At 42.1% G+C, this 17,880-nt stretch overlaps 2 protein-coding genes across 3 annotated transcripts; one reads left to right on the top strand and one right to left on the bottom strand.

The window, feature by feature from the left end:
* The first annotated feature begins 7,846 nt into the window (after positions 1-7,846).
* LOC125286495 (T-cell immunoglobulin and mucin domain-containing protein 4-like) lies at positions 7,847-12,536 on the top strand. Of its 2 annotated transcripts, XM_048231634.1 has the most exons (5): positions 7,848-8,039; positions 10,863-11,204; positions 11,295-11,396; positions 11,529-11,606; positions 12,119-12,536. In XM_048231634.1, the coding sequence occupies exons 1-5, from the start codon at positions 7,982-7,984 to the stop codon at positions 12,463-12,465; spliced, it is 927 nt and encodes a 308-aa protein (XP_048087591.1). In that variant the 5' UTR covers positions 7,848-7,981; the 3' UTR covers positions 12,466-12,536. The 2 variants fall into 2 exon arrangements, with proteins under 2 accessions (XP_048087592.1, XP_048087591.1); XM_048231635.1 differs by lacking the exon at positions 10,863-11,204 and having other exon boundaries at positions 7,847-8,039.
* Positions 12,537-15,560: 3,024 nt separating this feature from the next.
* On the bottom strand, positions 15,561-17,880 carry LOC125286823 (trichohyalin-like; the record flags this gene model as incomplete). Its single annotated transcript, XM_048232133.1, has 2 exons — positions 15,561-15,871; positions 16,308-17,880. Coding segments are annotated over 2 exons (1,884 nt in total), but the record flags the coding sequence as incomplete, so codon positions are not given.

Here is a 17,880-nt window from a genome sequence, read left to right as displayed (position 1 = left end):
ACACACACCCTGTTAGCAAGGTAACGGTTAACAACTTTCATCTGTGTCTCATGGTAATAGACATGTAAAGACACTTTAAATGTAGCTGCTAGCTAAGTTAGCTAGAGCTAACCTACTTGTGCCAGATATTTCATTCAAACTAAAACTCTATTCATAACGACATCTCAGACAGAATTATTGCTAGATATGATATTAACACATCATTCAACACAGATATTCCACATAATGGTGAAGTTAGTTACTGGAAAAGCTAACATTCACAGCTAACATCGCTAACGTTAGCGATGATAGCTCGCTAGCTAATTCTAACATATTTGGTTAACATTCCATTATGAAACAATAAAAGCTATATTTCTAATAAATTCCGTTTCAATTGACATACAAAGTACTTTTAATTCTTACCTTGAATGATAAGGACAGGCAGAGTTTGAACAGCTTACACATGTAGTCAGCTGCATGACAGAAAAGTGACAGTTGAAGTCACTGGTGGCTGGAGTTGAAATGTCAGTCAGGGGTGGGGGATGGGAATTGCTGTGTGTGCGCGTGCGCTTATCAAGAGTGTTAAAAACAATCGTAGCCTATGTGAAAATAATTAACTCAAAGATTGTTAAGGCGGAGCAAGATATGCGGCCATAGTTCATGTCTATGGGCTAAATGGGGGATCGAATCCTGTCTGCATAAAGAGGCGGTCGATGACGTATTGATGAGCATAAGTTGCAACCGCCAACAGCAGCTGCATAAATAACCGGCGCACACCTGATATAAAGTCGATTTTCTCCAGACTGGAATGCTCAAAATGCTAAAATGTACCTGAAATGTTCAGAAGGGTTTGAGGATCATGAAAACGTGCCCAAATTCACATTCCTAACTCTATAGAACCAAGACCTTAGCATATGTGGTAAAATTCTGAGCTATGCCCATAGACTTCAATGGAGCAGTCGCTGCCTCTGCTCTGCATAAAGGGGGATTTTGACCCCCCCCCCTCGTCCGATCCGGGTTCCCGGAAGTGGCTCCTGATGAAATATCTTGCTCCGCCTTAACAATCTTTGATTAACTGTTGCCATTTCAGACTGTTACATTGAAATTGCTACTAAACTGATTGATAGAAGTGGCCAAACAATAGGAACATTAGCCTAGTGGGCTATTATTACTACTATTATGATTATTATGGTTCTCATATGGTGTGACGTCAATTTCAGATCAATTTGACTGATTTAACATTAATCATATTGACCCAAGTTCTTTAGTGACTACATGTCCCTGTTGAACCTCTTTACAATCACAAGCAAGCCAGCTTGTAAAGCTAAAATAGTATGAAATTATGCTCAACATGTTGGTCAAAGCCTTGACTAATTCTTGACATCAAATTGACATCAAGGTATTCCAGCTGGGTAGGGTATAGCCTACACTTTTAGGACTAGCCCTATACAGGCTGCAACTTCACATGAAAAAAGTTCACTTCCCTCAAATAGAAGACACAATTCAAGCAAGTGGTCCACACAAAATGCACCGCGACTGGTGCATCTGCCAATTTAAGACCTAAATAAATATAGGCTATTTAATATAGGCTATTTGGTTTGTGAACCACTCCGCTTCAGTCAAGGGCCTCGATGGGAGCACTCCACACAGTCCAAACTGCAGGGTCCCCTGGGGAATGCAAGGGGCTGAAGGCATTGAGCCTTTTAAGAAAACTATGTATAAGTCTATGTGAATCAACAGTCAAATCCTCCACTTAGATAGATAGATAGATAGATACTTTTATTGATCCCCAAGGGGAAATAAAAAAAAAAAAAAACATTAAACTTTAACATGCTATGCAGAAATGGCAGCCATGTACACACTGGGACCTATAGGCCTAGCCTACTTTCACAGAGGGGCCTTACCTAATCAAGAAAAATTCTGTCATAATTTCAATATAGCCTAACAAAGGCAAAGTGTAGGCAAAACTCCTGAAGCTTCACAAATACAGGCTAGGCCTATTTTATATTTTAAATGTTAGACTTCAAAGACCCCACGGAAACCCTGGATATGGTACATTCAATGTAAACCGATAACTCTTGGTTAAATTAACAGATAGCTGGTTAAACAATAATATTTGTTATTTCATTTTCTTAAAGTGAGTGCTGACCAATTAAATTGGTTGTTGAGAAAAAAAATCCATGAACAAATGAGATAGGTTATCCATTAACCAATGTGTCTTAGTTAAATTAACCAATATTTGCTTAACTAATGATGTTGGTTAATGAATAACTAATGTATTGGTTTAATAATTACCAATATGTTTGTTAAATTAACTAATATATGCTTAACCAACGATATTAGTTGTTTTTTTAACCAATCTGTTTTTAGAGTATACCCCACCACCAGCACCACCACCCCCACCTGTCAACTCTTTACCTCACCCACCCCCACCCCCTCACCCCCACCTGCACCAGTGAATGATGGGGCATCTACATCCAATGCTGTCCAAGGAGCGACTGCTCCGGTAAGACCAAAGACAATAAAAACCAGGCCAGCGATGAAGGACTGGGATGCCTGGGATGAGTCAGCTGACGAGGCACTCATATGCCCTGTGCGCACAGTAGCCACCGCCGACGGCGTGTCTGTGCTTTACCAACCAGCGAGCAATGCAATGGCGGATGCGGCGTCAAGAACAGCCGCAAGAAATAGAGAGGGAGGGGATAACGAAACGACTAACGAGAATAACACGGAAATGGAAACACGTTTTTGATGAGAAATGCATGATGAGAGTGACAAAGAAGGTCAAGGAAACATCTGAAGGGGGAAAATGGGAAAGTTTGGCCAACATCATAGACATGCAGAACAGCTCAAGCCGAGAAGAAAAGTGGACTTGGATTGAAAATGCGGCGAAGCTCCATGATGACAACTTGTGGAGGTTTGGAACACAAACAGTGGCTCCAGAAAGTCTTCTGCCATATCTGGCGGCGCAAATTCATTCGCTTGGACACGTGGGAGTGGAGAAGATAAGGAACAGATTCATACAGGTCTGGTGGTCATCGAAGTTCACAGCAACGGCCAAAGACATCGTCAAGCGGTGTGTCACCTGTCGGCAAAACAATCACGACAAGAAGGTTAAGTTACCAATGCTGAAGACACCAGCTCCACCAGGACCATTCAGAGTTCTCCAGATAGATTACATCACTCTTCCCAAATGCAAAGGCTACCGAGATGTTCTGGTTGTCCTGTGCAAGTTCTCCAGGTGGATTGAGGCATTCCCTGCACGATCTGGAACTGCACTACACACTGCCAAAGTCCTTGTGAAAGACATCATTCCCCGATACGGATTGCCGGTGTTACATGGCAACTGGCTCCCATGTTAACTGGCTGCGTTAATGACGTTTCATGATTGATGACGAGTCTTTGACAGATGTGGCCGCTTGCAGATTTGTCCCTTTCTGATACACTAGAGACGCACACAAATATGCATGACATGTTTAAAAGTCAAAATTGTATGTAGTACTGCATGCACTGGACCATGAATATGCCACCCAATAAACAAACAACTAAATAGCATAAATTAACTCCACGTGGGTATCGAACCATGAACAAATTGAGTGACCTGCTTACTTGGTAATCCGATAAGGCCATTTAGTAGGCCTTCAAAGTATCGTGGTTAAGTTTTACAAACGTTCCATTAGACTGTGGCCACCCCTACCTGAAGTGAACCAAAGTCTGTGCATCACTAGCAGAGAGGAAGGGTCGGAGGCGTGCAATGTTACGGAGGTGAAAAAAAGCAATCTTAGTGAGTGATTTGATATGAGGATCAAAGCTAAGGATGGAGTCAAGCTGAATGCCAAGGTTTTTAACGACAGGGGTGGAGTGGACAGATGAGCCAGCAATGTTTAGAGTGAGATGGGGAGATTTGGTGAGGATGCTTTTAGGGCCAATCAGCAGAATTTCGGTTTTGTCTGTGTTGAGCTTGAGAAAATTGTTTTGCATCCATAATTTTAAGTCAGAGAGGCATTCAGTGAGGGAGCGTGGTGGCCAAGAGGGAGGATGTATATGAGAAAGAGGAGGGGCCCAAGTACAGAACCCTGGGGGACACCACGAGTGACAGGGGACTTGGGGGACTGATGTGGACCAAGTGTTACAAACTGCTTTCTGTTGGTGAGGTATGACTGAAACCAATTGAGGGCTGTGCCAGAAACACCAATAGCAGACAGACGGGAGATTAGAACATTGTGGTTGATGGTATCGAAAGCAGCACTAAGGTCAAGGAGAATGAGAATGTTAAGTGAACCAGAGTCAGCAGACAGGAGGAGGTCGTTATCTATGCATAGAAGGGCAGTCTCTGTACTGTGACATGAGCGGAAGCCAGATTGAAAGGGCTCATACAGGTCGTGGTGGTTAAGAAAGGTGTGTAGTTCTGAGGCCACCACTCTTTCCAGTACCTTGGCCAGGAAGGGGAGGTTGGAGATAGGGCGGTAGTTTATTAGTGATGTGAAATGGAGTCAGGTTTTTTAGAATGGGTGTAACTGCAGCAGTCTTTAGGGCAGCAGGCACCACACCAGAGTTGAGGCAGGTGTTAACAATCAATGTAATGGGTTCAGACAGGGATGTGGAGCAGGCTTTAAGTAGAGGGGTGGGGGCAGGGTCAAGCTGACACGATGAGGAGTTGGACTTAGTAATGATGTCAGTGATGGTGAGGGAGTCAGTTCGCCTTATTCACCCGGCGGCCATTACGAGTCTGAGGGGTACACTTGCCATTACACTTCAGTCCAGCAGATGGTGGTGGTAATGCACTCCGTTTGCAAACTGCTAAAAAACAATTCACTGAAGAAGAAGAACAGGCCAGTGAACCCTTCTTCTTTAATCAGTGAGCTTTTTTTGGCAGTTTGCAAACGGAGTGCATTACCACCACCATCTGCTGGACTGAGGTGTAATGGCAAGTGTCAAGCCTCGTTATGGCAGCCGGGTGAATAAGGCGAGTAGCGGTGAAATAAGAGAGCTGAGGGCCCAGAGAAGGAGGAGAAGAGAGAGAGATAGCATTGGGGTTGAAGGAGTGGTAGATTTGGCTAATTTTATCGTCAAAGAAGTGTAACAAGGCCTGGCACTGCTCAGGGGACTTAGGACAGGCAGTGACAGGGGGTTTTAAGAGTTTGTCCACAGTCCTGAATAGGGTTTTTGGCCTGGACACGGAGGAGGTTATGAGTGATGAGTAGTAGTTTGAGCGGGCAGCAATAAGTGCATCCCTATATGTCTGAATATGTTCGGTGTAGAGCAGTGGTTCTCAAACTTTTTTGAGCAAACGCCCCCCTGACCTTACTTTGATCTTCAGGCGCCCCCACCACACACACACACACAAAAAAAAAAAAAAAAATGGGTAGGCTATAGGCCACTCACACTCATGCTATATTGCTTAAATAAAAAAACAAGCCCATTTCTGTGCTGTTTTGGTTTCTTCTGGAATTATAAGAAAATGTCCCTATGAGCCTATTTTATTATTAAGCAGATTTAGCCCACTGTTAGAAGCAATAGGAGACTGGTTGGGTAAAAAAAAACACTAATAGCAATATTATAGAGGGTTGAGAAACCCTAGTGTAGAGCATGGAGTGAATTGTAAGGCCAGTTTTCTTGTATAGCCGTTCAAGACGGTCAACATGCTGTGTCAAACTAAAACAGTCCAATACAGAGTTAAACTCTGAGGTGTAAAAACAATTAGTATCCACATGAATGTTAAAATCCCGTAACATAATCATAGCAGAACAAAGGGATGAAATAACAGTGAGAAGTTCATTCAATTCAGACAGAAAGTTTGCAGATGGTTTTGGGGGGCAGTAGATTAGCAATAGTAAAAGTGGTAGGGTAGAGACAACCTTCACAGCAATATATTCAAAGGATGTCACTTCAAATGGCCTAAGTTCTTTAATAGTCAGATCTGAGCAGTACACTACAGCCAACCCGCCCCCTCGCCCTACAGATCTGGGTTTGGATATGTAGCAGTAGCCAGAGGGGGTCAGCAGGTTTAAATTAATGCAGTCACCAGGTTGTTGCCAGGTCTCTGAGAGACAAAACAGGTCACATTTTTTGTCAATTATCAGATCGTTTATTAAGGCCGTTTTGTTTGTGATTGAGCGCACATTTAGGTGGCCAATGTTCTGGCGTGACGACAAGGCAGGAGGAGGCAGCCTAGGAGGGCGACGGAGGTTGTCAAAGCTAATTCCCCTGTTCCTTGGCTGGGGTCGTCGACGGTCAGGCGTGTATACAGTTGGGATTTGGGCATCGTGTCCATAGATGAGAGTCGGTCCTTTTCTGAAGCGATGAGCATAGCGTGGACGACGAGTAATTCCAAGCGAGCAGCAGAGTTTATACAGCGTCGGGTCCAGGGGGGTGTGGCAGGGGTGTAAACAGGCTCCATTGCCAAGTCACAAAAACCACACAGGCACAACAGCATAAAGCGATCTGAGAGGACTTTAATCCAGCTACCAGCGGAAAACATGATATCGACAGATTCGACACAGTGAAGTTGTCACAAGCGACACAGCAACACCACGCTACTACATGTTAGCCAACCAGGCTCACAACACAACCCAGTCAGCAATGTAATCAGCGCAGTTTAGTACGCCAACCATTAAACAGACTGGGGACAACAACGAGGCAAGAGGGTAGAGACACACTCACCACTGCAGTAGTCACTGTGAGGGGAAAGAGGAAGAGAGCCCATGCAAGGGAAGGGCAGGCTGTTATAGGCGTGAATAAAGTAGGCTACTTTGTTGCTCCAACCCTTCCAACGTTAATGGGGACGAAGGTTAACATTTTCCGTATTTTGCGTGAGAAACCCGGGAAATCTCCCTTATTTTCATTGTTCAATGTTGACAGAGCTATGGAACGAAAGAGAACGTTGGCGACAGAAATCAACAATCAAACAAGCCACTTTCATTTTTATCAACAATTACAAGCCAGCTGGAACCTGCGGCTCTCTCTCCCTCTCGTGAGTGCAGACGCGTTCCCAATTAAATGGATTGCATAATATTCACGTTAGATCTGCTGCAAAGGAGATAACTAAGAGTTAACTTAGTTTAACATGATGTTATCTCTATTTAACATGATGTTTTGACATTGACATTGTAAACGTTATCTAAGGAGAGTGAAAAGCAGTTTGCAGTAGAGCTAACCAACGTCGTCTCTATCGCAGGAAAAAAATACCGAGCAGCCTGATAACTAATTGAAATGCTCGGCGGGCCGGATGAAAGTGCTTGGCGGGCCGCAGTTTGCCCACCCCTGGCCTAGGATGACCAACTTTTTTTTGTATGTTGGTCTCAAGGGACTATGCTAGCCCATCCCATATCCACTCATTTGAGGTATAACGCCACCTAGTTAAAAATGAAAAGGCAAAAACAAGGCGTTGTAATTGCAGGTATCTTTGGCTGACAGGTTCAAAACTGCACAGAATTTTAAGTGTAGGATCACTATCAAGTTTCATGGAAATCCGTTCATGGGGGGCCATATCAGCTACACACACACACACACGCACATGCATGCACACACACGTACACACACACACACACATAAACACACACATGCATGCACTCACGCACATGCACACACACAGGAATACAAACACAAATAAAAACACACATATGCAGGCACACGCACACACACATAAACACACACACACCCCCCATTACCCCCCCACACACACACACACACACACACACCATACATACCCCACACACACACACACAAGCAATCACACACACAGAAGAACACATATACAAAAAACCAAACACACACTATGCACACACTCATTTACATACTCAAAAGTAGGGGATGGAGTAGGAGATGGAGACAAACATTTCCCTTTTCCAAAAAAATGTGTTTTGCAAGAAGAAGAAAACGTTTTCACTTCCTGACCTCTTTGACCTATTGATGGTGTTGGCTAATTTAGGGAGTCACTTGATAAAAAAGGAAGACTTTCCAGAGAGTCACCATCAGCTGGGCATTCAAAGAGGATTCCACCATGATGAACCATCAGCTCTGCACCTCCTTCACTTGGCTGCTTCTCTGTCAACTCACTGGTAAGATATCTCATATGAACATTCTAAAGTACACCCCATGCAGTTTAATATAAATAAAGCCTAACTGTTGCAATGGCAAGTATGACTACATTGTTATCATGAAGCATGGGCCTTTCGTGTTTTGTTGTTAGTTTTAGCCTATTGCTCACACACTTTTTGCAGAATTTGGCTCATTATGTCAAAACTCTACACACAGCCAAATAAGACATATCACTTGGAGATAAACAAATCACATCTATGCCAAAATGAAACACGGCAATTAAAACTCAACAATACTTTCTAAAAATAAATTATTGTAAGAAAACCGGTTTGAATTACTCTTTCAAATCAACAGCAACACACTGATGTGCTTTAAAACACTGCAGTCTTTGTGTTTCTATTTTTATAGTCATTTTCTCAGATTCAGTCTTCTGTGCAGAGTCTTTCTGCAGTAATCAGCTGACATTTTAAGCAATAAAAGTTTTTACAAAAAAACAAACATTCTTACAGAAATAAAGAAAACAAAACAAATAAAAATGTAGGAACAAAACAAAAGTAAAAAGAAAAAACAATTACTGGAGAAATTGTTATTGGAAAAAAACATATATCTTTTTCTTGTGTAAGTGTGTGTGTATGTGTGTGTGTGTGTGTGTGTGTGTGTGTGTGTGTGTGTGTGGCAGGGGATTATGGATCCTGCTTTCTGTTCAGATCTGGTCACAAGTCCTCGTCAACATCAGACGATGTCCTTCTCGGGCTAGTCAATGGGGAAAATATCACCTTGTGTGCCATATCCCCCCTTTAACTGGCCCCACCTCAATGTCTCTGCATGCCTCTTACATTGCTTGTAAAAGAGGCATGCAGTTATGTGGTTGGTGGTCATATTCTTTTCATTGGCACACAGAAAATAATTATTCGATATGGTTTTAGAAATGGGGAGCAAAGGGGCAAATAGAGAACTGTACACGGTACTCAATGTAAAAGTACACACTTGAACATCTATTTGTAGTGCTAAGCCTTAGACTGATTAGTGTTCAGTTTTCTTTGTAAGTGTTTTCAGGTATGTGCGTGAGTATGTATTACCAATTCCCAGATGTGCTTGCATTTTTAACGGAAGTGTTTTCCCAATGATAACAGGAGATTTCGCAATAAGTCTGTTGCAGAATTGCAAACAATGTGCAAAGCAGAAAATGTGTTTAACCCTCATAGGGTGTTCGTTTTTTTGTTACACAGGAGGTGTTGCTGGGTCTAGTGGACCCATTGCATTTTAGGCCTTTTAATTCAACCTAATCAAACTTTTTTTTTTAAATACTCACTAGATGGTTACTTAATCCCAATTGTAAGTAATGTAAACAACACATGTTAAATGTGTTGCCTTTACCTTTGTTAAATCACAATTATGAATAGAAGTGCCACTCGTTTTTGTTTATTTTTGTATTAAAATATAACAAAATAAGGAAATGCATCATAAAACAGTCATAACTGGAAAATAATCAACAATTGTACAAATGAAGTAAGTTTTATTTATTTGAATTTCATTAGAAATTGAACATACTCAATAACATCTGTCTGAACAACACATTGAAGCCATTGAACACGGCAGTTTTATACCAGACTATACCACACATGAGGGGCAGAGTCTCACTGTGTGTATTGCATATGTATTTTTTGGCATGGCATGGGATGGCATGAAAAGGTAAAAAGAAGAATTGATGTCTTGTGCATGAGTGACATGCACAAGACATCAAGCATGTAGGTCCTGGTAGCATCCGAATCACATTGGTAGCCATGCAGGGGGGTTCATTTCTTGAGCAGGAAGACCATTCAATTCTACCATTTTTTGACATCCATATGTTGTCATCGGCAATCTGCTGACAGTCTAGTCCAATGTCTGGCTGCTCAATGGCTGGTTCTATGGCTGGCTGCTCAACGGCTGGTCCTGCGGCATGCTGCTCATCGGCTGGTCCTGGGGATGGCTGCTGGCGGGCTGGTCCGGAGGCCTGCTTGCGTTTTGAAGCTGACTGATGAGCTGGTCCTGTGGCTTGCTGCTTATTGGCCGGTCCTGGGGCTGGCTGCTGGCGGGCTGGTCCTGGCTGCTCACAGGATGGTCCTGGCTGCTTGCGGGCTGGTCCTGGCTGCTCACGGGCTGGTCCTGCTGCTCACGGAATGGTCCTGGGGCTGGCTGCTCACAGTCTTGTCCTGGCTGCTGAAGGGCTGGTCCTGAGGCTCTTTTACGTTTCGGAGCTGGCTGATGCTTATCCTCCTCTTCAAACTCAGTGTCTGACTCTGAATTTTCAGAAATGTTCCTCATCCTCATTTCTTTGAAACTATTTACTCTGCATCACCATCAAAACCCTCTGACACACACACACACACACACACACACAGGACCTGATTTCCACACTTTAACTAGTTCCGGGTCCAGTGGACCCGAACATCCTGTGTGTAATATAATTGTGAAGGGGGGGTATGCAGGGGGGGTTCATTGAAAATGTTTTCTGATTTATGTTCCTCATAGAAAATGAGCCAAGGCCAATGAATCTTAGTTTTAAAAAATAATTATTTGTATCATTTTTATTAAGCTAAAAACTGAAATCGGGTCCCACAGACCCGAACACCTTATAAGGGTTAAGCCATGGTTACACAGTGTGTAAGGTACAAAAAGTTTAGGTATTGAGGCTTTGCTGTGTAAGCAATGGGCAAAAACTGTATTAGAATGACATCTACCTAACAGTCTATTTTGTGTTTGCATGAAGCATGTCAAGCAATGTTTATTATTAACTGTCAAATTTTTATTTTGCTGTTTTTTTATGTTAGAAATTGACACACATTGGTATGGTTTTTCAGCTACTGGATCAGCAGTTACTGTCTATGGAAATGCAGGACAGAGTGTTACTCTTCCTTGCAAATATGATGGCAAATCCTACGGCTCTTTGTCCATCTGTTGGGGCAAAGGCCTCCTGCCATCACTAGGCTGTGGTGATCAAATAATTCAGACAGAGGGCTCAACACTGACCACACAAAGTTCACCACAGTATCGGCTGGACAACAGACACAGAAATGTAGGGGATGTTTCTTTAACGATCATGAATGCAAGAGAGCAGGATAGCGGTACCTATGGTTGCAGGGTGGCTATACCAGGATGGTTCAATGACGAGAAAACCCATGTGGACCTCCGCATACAAGCTGGTCAGTATAACATGAGGTGCTATTGTACTAAAAAAAAAGAAAAACAGAAATTAGATTGTTTTTTAATGTTCATGGGGTATATACTTTCAGCTCCAACAACTACAACCATAGCAACAACAGAAGCTCCAATAACAACAGAAGCCCCAACAACACTTGTAGACACCACTACTTTGGAAACCATTGTGTCAACAAGTAAGGCTATGCAAGAGCATAAACAAAGCAATGTTGGATGTTGGAAACAAAAGTTGAGGTGTAGTAGTTTGACTTATTATGTTTGAACTGTGGGCAAGAACACTTATTACTACTGTGTGGATTTTGTTTCAGTTCAAGAATCTGCTGCAGAACTTCCTACCACTACTGCACAGGCTGTCACAACAGCAGAAGCTACACCAAGACCGACCAGTAAGTCAATTCAAGCATAGAAAAAAGATCAATTATTATATTGGGATAACTTTAGAAATTATGCAATTATGCTGTAAATATAATTTAATTTTTATATTTGCTCATTTCGTAAAAAAACCCAAATAAATTGTCATTGTTTTACATCAAGTTGGACAGCTTTCAGGTAGTGAACATTCATCATCTTGGTCAGCAGAGATGACAAGTACTTCCTGCTTTTATATGTTGGTTCAATGTTGTGTGAGGGCATGCTACACACATTAATGCAATACTGACTGAACTTGTGTCATAGAACTACATACAGTAACTCGAGCTATGTAGCACCGATTTTATTTCCGGACTGACAGTACTTGGTGACCTCGAGAAAAAATTGCTGGAGTTTTCCTGGTTATTAGAATGACTTTCACCTACCTAACAGTCTATTACATGAAGCATGACAGGCAAACTGCAAAATTCTATTTTGCTGTATTTTTGCGTTTGAAATGACATTGGTATGTTTTTTTTATGTCTTTCAGTTGCTGGGCCAGCAGTTACTGTCTATGGATATGCAGGACAGAGTGTTACTCTTCCTTGCAAGTATGATGGCAAATCCTACGGCCCTTTGTCCATTTGTTGGGGCAAAGGCCTCCTGCCATTACTAGGCTGTGGTGATCAAATAATTCAGACAGAGGGCTCAACACTGACCACACAAAGTTCACCACAGTATCGGCTGGTCAACAGACACAGAAATGTGGGGGATGTTTCTTTAACGATCATGAATGCAAGAGAGCAGGATAGCGGTACCTATGGTTGCAGGGTGGCTATACCAGGATGGTTCAATGACGAGAAAACCTATGTGAACCTCCGCATACAAGCTAAATGAAACATTATGTTGTGATGATGTCAATTCATGCAATAGAATAAACCTGTTTTTACTGAACAGCATTCAAAAAGCTTTCATTGTACGTGTTCTTTTACTGACAGGGTGTGAACACCAACACTCAAAATGTTAAGATTTCCAAGACAACCACAAAACCTAATAATGGACAAAAATGAAAAGTTTTCATTTTATAATCTAATTATTTAAAGGTGCTATATGTAAGACAGGGGGAGGAGAGGGCTCAGCACACATCCTTGTGGTACACCGGTGTTCAGAGTGATAGTTGAAGAGGGGTGATTATCTAACCTAACAGACTGAGGTCTGTTGGTTAGGAAGTCCAGAATCCAGTTACAGAGGGAGGTATTGATGCCCAGTTCACTGAGTTTGGTGATCAGTTTGGAGGGGAATGCTGAACTAAAGTCAATGAACAGCATTCTCACATAGATGTTGCTATTATCAAGGCTGGACAGGGCAGAGTGCCAAAGAGATGGCATCCTCTGTGCTCCTGTTCTGACAGTAGGTGAATTGGAAAAGGTCCAGTGAGGGTGGTAAGCAGGTCTTGAGATGGGCCAGGACCAGCCTCTCGAAGCACTTTATGATGATGAGGGTGAGTGCAACTGGATGGAAGTCCTTAGCCTACTTCAGACCGTCGAGCCAGGCCAGACTAGGGTAATTTGAGGGGCCACCTGGTGATAGTAGCCCAGGCTACAAGCCTCATGAACCTGACACGTTTGTGTTCAGACTGTCAGGCCATTAGCCTCTCCGCGTTACACCTTGACACGCCCTCGCTTGTGAAAACGTCACCAATACCACCCATTTTCAAACAGGATAAGCAGAAAGTCACGTATCTCTTGGGGTGTGATTCCCAAAACCATAGCTGCTAACTTAGTTAGCAACTTTGTTGGTTGCAATGCAATTTCCTATTGCCAACCAACTGCTTAGTTAGTTGCTAACGGGTTTGCAATGGTTTTGGGAAACGCACCCCTGTATGCTATCGAAGTCAGTCACCTATTTCTGTCCTTATGTGTATGCCACTTAGTAGCCTATTCATTCCTAAAGAAACGCAAGCACACACAACATACGTGTATCTAAATGAGCTATGTATCGTAACACCCCCAATTATCACCACTTTTGTTCAGAAATTCTAAAACAACAATGTTTTTTAACACTTCAAAATAACATTTGCTAAATTAACCTGACATTTTTCAGTAGCCATAGGTGTGTAGATTTGAACAAAATCTGGTTTGTTTGTTAACGGGAGCATTTACTGCCTGAAATATCCGATTTTGTTTACCACGCTCGGAGTTATAGTGCTGGCCTGATGGGTCGCCTATTTACACCGTTTCAACGGCACATGAACGGTTAGACCGAGAATTCTCGTCGTGAAATTAAAATTCCACTGGAGCTCCAAGCGGTTGTGTACACGCAGCCTTACAACACTGTCTACAGCTCTTTGAGTCACGGTAAAATGTCATTTTTGGTACATAGCTAATTTAGATACACCTATGGTGTGGGTGGTTGCGTTTCTTTAGGAGTCTGCCGTCTTGGTTTGTATAGAAATTGATATTAAGTGACACATACACGCAAGACGGTGGAAATACGGGACCGACGGTAATAGGGGGAGTTCCGATACCATAAATGACATTTTACCATGAATCAAAGAGCTGTAAACGGTGTTGTAACGCTGTGTGTAACGTTACAATCTCAGGTGGAATTTTGATTTCAGGAAGATGTGCCGCGTGAGTGGCCACCCACCAGCCCAGCACCAAACTCCGGTCGCACAGTAAAGAAAATAGGATTTTAAAGGCATTATGTCGAGCTGTTGCAAATGCGAGAGACGTCCTGTAGGCTACTGTTGATGAAATATACTCTTGTTATAGCCACTTGGGGTACTGGCTATCCGTATTACACGTCCCCCATGAACAACGTTTGACCATGGTTATCCGTCTGGGTTTTTTGAGGAAATAAACATAAATAACCATTAATTTGTCATTTTATGCCTCCTCCCTTTTGTTTCCTATGGAGTTGTTCGAGCTGATGTGCAAGTCTGTTGAGGCTGGACTGTCATTGGCTCATCTGCGTTCTAAGGGTGGCGCTTAGCGACAGGTCAATTACAAGTTAACAGTTAACAGGTGCTATGTGATTTGATGATTTGAACAACAACACGCTCTGCTCCCGCCTAAAGTGGGATGCGGGCCTAATTTGCATAACAATACAGATGTCTCTATAGAAATCGCGTTCTAGACAAATATCCAGCACCAACGAGACAGCTGCTGCCCTGGTGGCATCCATGTTCTTCCCAAAGACTACAAACCCCAGTGTTTGCGCTAGCAACTCATTCGTACATGTCGTACAGGTGGGCGTACGAGACTAATGGAAAGAGCCAAAACTCCCTTTCCTATGCTGGCAACGCTCCAACTACAAGATGCATCGAAGAAATCAAATTCGCAGTAGTGACGTGATGGGCAAAGGTCATAGCCTATCGTTGACTATAACACATATTTATGATGTGGTAATGGTAATTTAGACAAAGAAATATTGCAAGAAATATTGCAAATATTTCTCATTTATGTTTTATTTCAGCAATCTAAAATACTGTTTTGGTTATCATACACTATCTGCCCGCATCCCCGTCCTTGAATTTTAGGAATGTCACAATCCACCTGTTTTATCAACTTTTATGCGGGTACCCGACCCGATGCAGGACTCTGGGCTAGATTGTTTTCCCATGTAGCCTACTTTGAAGCACATGCAGGTGGGAGAAAATGTTTAAGAATGAAAACCCTGGCCTGAAAATATATTTGTCATATCTTGCATATCAAATTATGGTTCGTCTATGTTTTTAGTGAGGCTGTTATTTGAAACAATTTGCAAGAAAACGTCTGATCATTATTCAGGCAATTCGGTTGACTATAGTATACAGGATTGTGAAATGGGAAAAACAACCCCAGAAAATGGACCGGACACATAACAAATATTTTAAATGTTTATTGGTGAAAAAAAAAGTAAAAGTAAGTAAAAATAGTTAAAAAAAAAAAAAATTATAGCAAAATGAATTTAATGACAAATAATATGTTTGGATGAATATAGAGATGATCTTATTTTCTTTTCCTATCCCAGCCAATCATCTGTTTCCTCAAGAGTTTGTTCTGGGAGGAGTATATGTTAGTGCCATTATACTTATCAAGGTTCCTGTCAGCCTCTTCATTCAGTTTGAGAATCTTTTGACCCAACTGGGCTTGGCTTCTGGCCTCTTTCTTCTGCTCTTTCCTCTTTATCTTTTTCTCTTTCTTTTCTTTTTCCCACTCAAGCCAGGATGACTCTAGATTTTGTCTTTTTGCCTCTGCATCCACTAGGCTCTTGCGTTTCTCCTGCTCTCTTTTGGCCCGGGTCATGTATCCTTTGAATACTGCAGAGAGAAAAGATTTGATGACTCGTTAAAACATTAAGATTAGCAGTGAAATTTAAGGATGATGAAGACATACAGTAAAAACACACAATTCAGATGTAGCCTGATGTAGCCATACTCAATTCTATTTAGAATTTGATTCTGATACTGCATGATTGGGATGTGATTATGGGGCGTTTCAACTGTACCCTGCTCCTGCACCGTTGCTCATCTGTCAATCATTTTATAAAGCCCGCCCAGACAATTTAAATTTGGCGTTAACTCGCCAAACTGCTCTAGTTCAGGCATAGTTGCTTCTCAATGGAACAAGTCCAGACTGAATTTCCCAACCTCAAATTTTGTGGGCAGGGTTAAATTCATGGCTTCCAGCTCAATTTAGATCTGTACTTAAACAAGGATCTCAGTCAGAATATTTACAGATTTATTGGGCACTTACCTTGAAAATAAGGTTCTTCACCTTCTTCCTCTTCTCTCATGATGGTCCTCTCAATTTTTGTCTCATATCGCTCTTTCATCTTTCCATTGAGCCATCCGATGAACCTCCTTCTCATACTCTTATCTCGGACCGGAGCATCTGTCTCATCCTGTGATTCCCTCTCATCATCATTAGTCTCATCACTGCTCTCATCACTACACTCATCATCAGTTTGTTCCCAGAATGTTCCCTTGTCCTCCTGTTGTTCCTCCTTTGTCTGACTCTCCATTTCTTCTTGTTTTTGCCTCTGCATTTCTTCCTCTTTTTTTTGTCTTTGCATTTCTTCCTCTTGTTTTTGTCTCTGCATTTCTTCCTCTTGTCTCTTTCTCTCCATTTCCTCTTCCCTCTGTCTCTGAATTTCCTGTTCTCTCTCTCTTTCCATTTCTAGCTCCCTTTGTCTGTCCAATTCGTCCTGTTTTTCCAATTCTAGTTGGCGCTGCATTTGAGCCTCCTTCCGTTTCTCTTTTTCTCTCTGTCGCTCAGGCCTCATTTTCTCCTCATATTCATTTTGCCTTCTATTTAATTCTTCAAGTCTCCTGGCCTCTTCTTCCCACTTTTTTTCCAGCTCTTGTTGTCGTGCCTCTTCTTTCTGGATGGCCAGTTTTTCTTGGTTCTTACGCCATTCTTCTGGGTGTTCATACCAGTATCTTGCTTCCTCATCCTGATTTTGTCGCTCTTCTCTCTTTCTTTGCTCCTCTTTCTGTCTCTCTTCTGCCTTTCTCATGCGCTCGCTCTTTCTCTCCCTCTGTTGTTCTCGAATAATGTCCAGTCTAGTTTTTCTTGCTTCAGTGTCTCTTCTTTCCATCTCTCTGTCTGTCTCTTTTCGTCTCATTTCCATTTGTCTGTTTATTTCCTTCTTTTCTTCCTCCACTTTCATTTGTCCAGCTTCCACTTCTTCCTTTTCCATTTCTAACTTTCTGTTGTCCATTTCTGCTTGCCTATTTTCATTTTCCCTGCTCTGGATCTCGAGTAGACTTTGTGACTCTCTTTGTTTTTCCTCTTCAGTTTGAAGCTGTTGATGTTCTTCTCTCTTGTCCTCTATTTGTTTAAGCTCAGACTCACATTTTTCTTTTATGCTTTTCTCAATTTCCTTCAGTTTCTCTGCTTCTTCTTCCTTTTGTAACTCCAGTTCTTGTTTTTGCTCCATCTCTCTTTTTCTTTTCTCAGCTTCTTTTCTCTCCATCTCCATCCTTTTCTGTTCCATCTCTCTTTCTCTCTCCTCAATATACTGACGTCTTTTCTCTTCTTTTTTCTCCATTTCCAATGTTCTCTGTTCCATCTCTCTTAGGCTCTCCTCCATCTCCATTTTTTGGATCTCTAGGAGCCTTTCTCTCTCATTTTGTCTCTCCTCTTCTATTTGAATCTGACTTTGCTTTTTCTCTTGCTCAAGGTGTTTCACCTGTTCTTCCCTCGTTTTTGCCTCTTTTTCTGCCTCCTCTCTTTGTTTTTCAATCTCTCTGCATTTCTCTTTCCACTCATCATCCTTTTGCAGGGCTACTTTTGTCCACTTTTCCTCTGTTTGTTTTAGGTCAGC

Source organism: Alosa alosa, chromosome 21, assembly GCF_017589495.1.
Source record: "Alosa alosa isolate M-15738 ecotype Scorff River chromosome 21, AALO_Geno_1.1, whole genome shotgun sequence".
NCBI lineage: Eukaryota > Metazoa > Chordata > Actinopteri > Clupeiformes > Clupeidae > Alosa > Alosa alosa.
The sequence above is the reverse complement of the archived record's forward strand: the minus strand, read 5'-3'. Positions and strand labels throughout refer to the sequence as shown.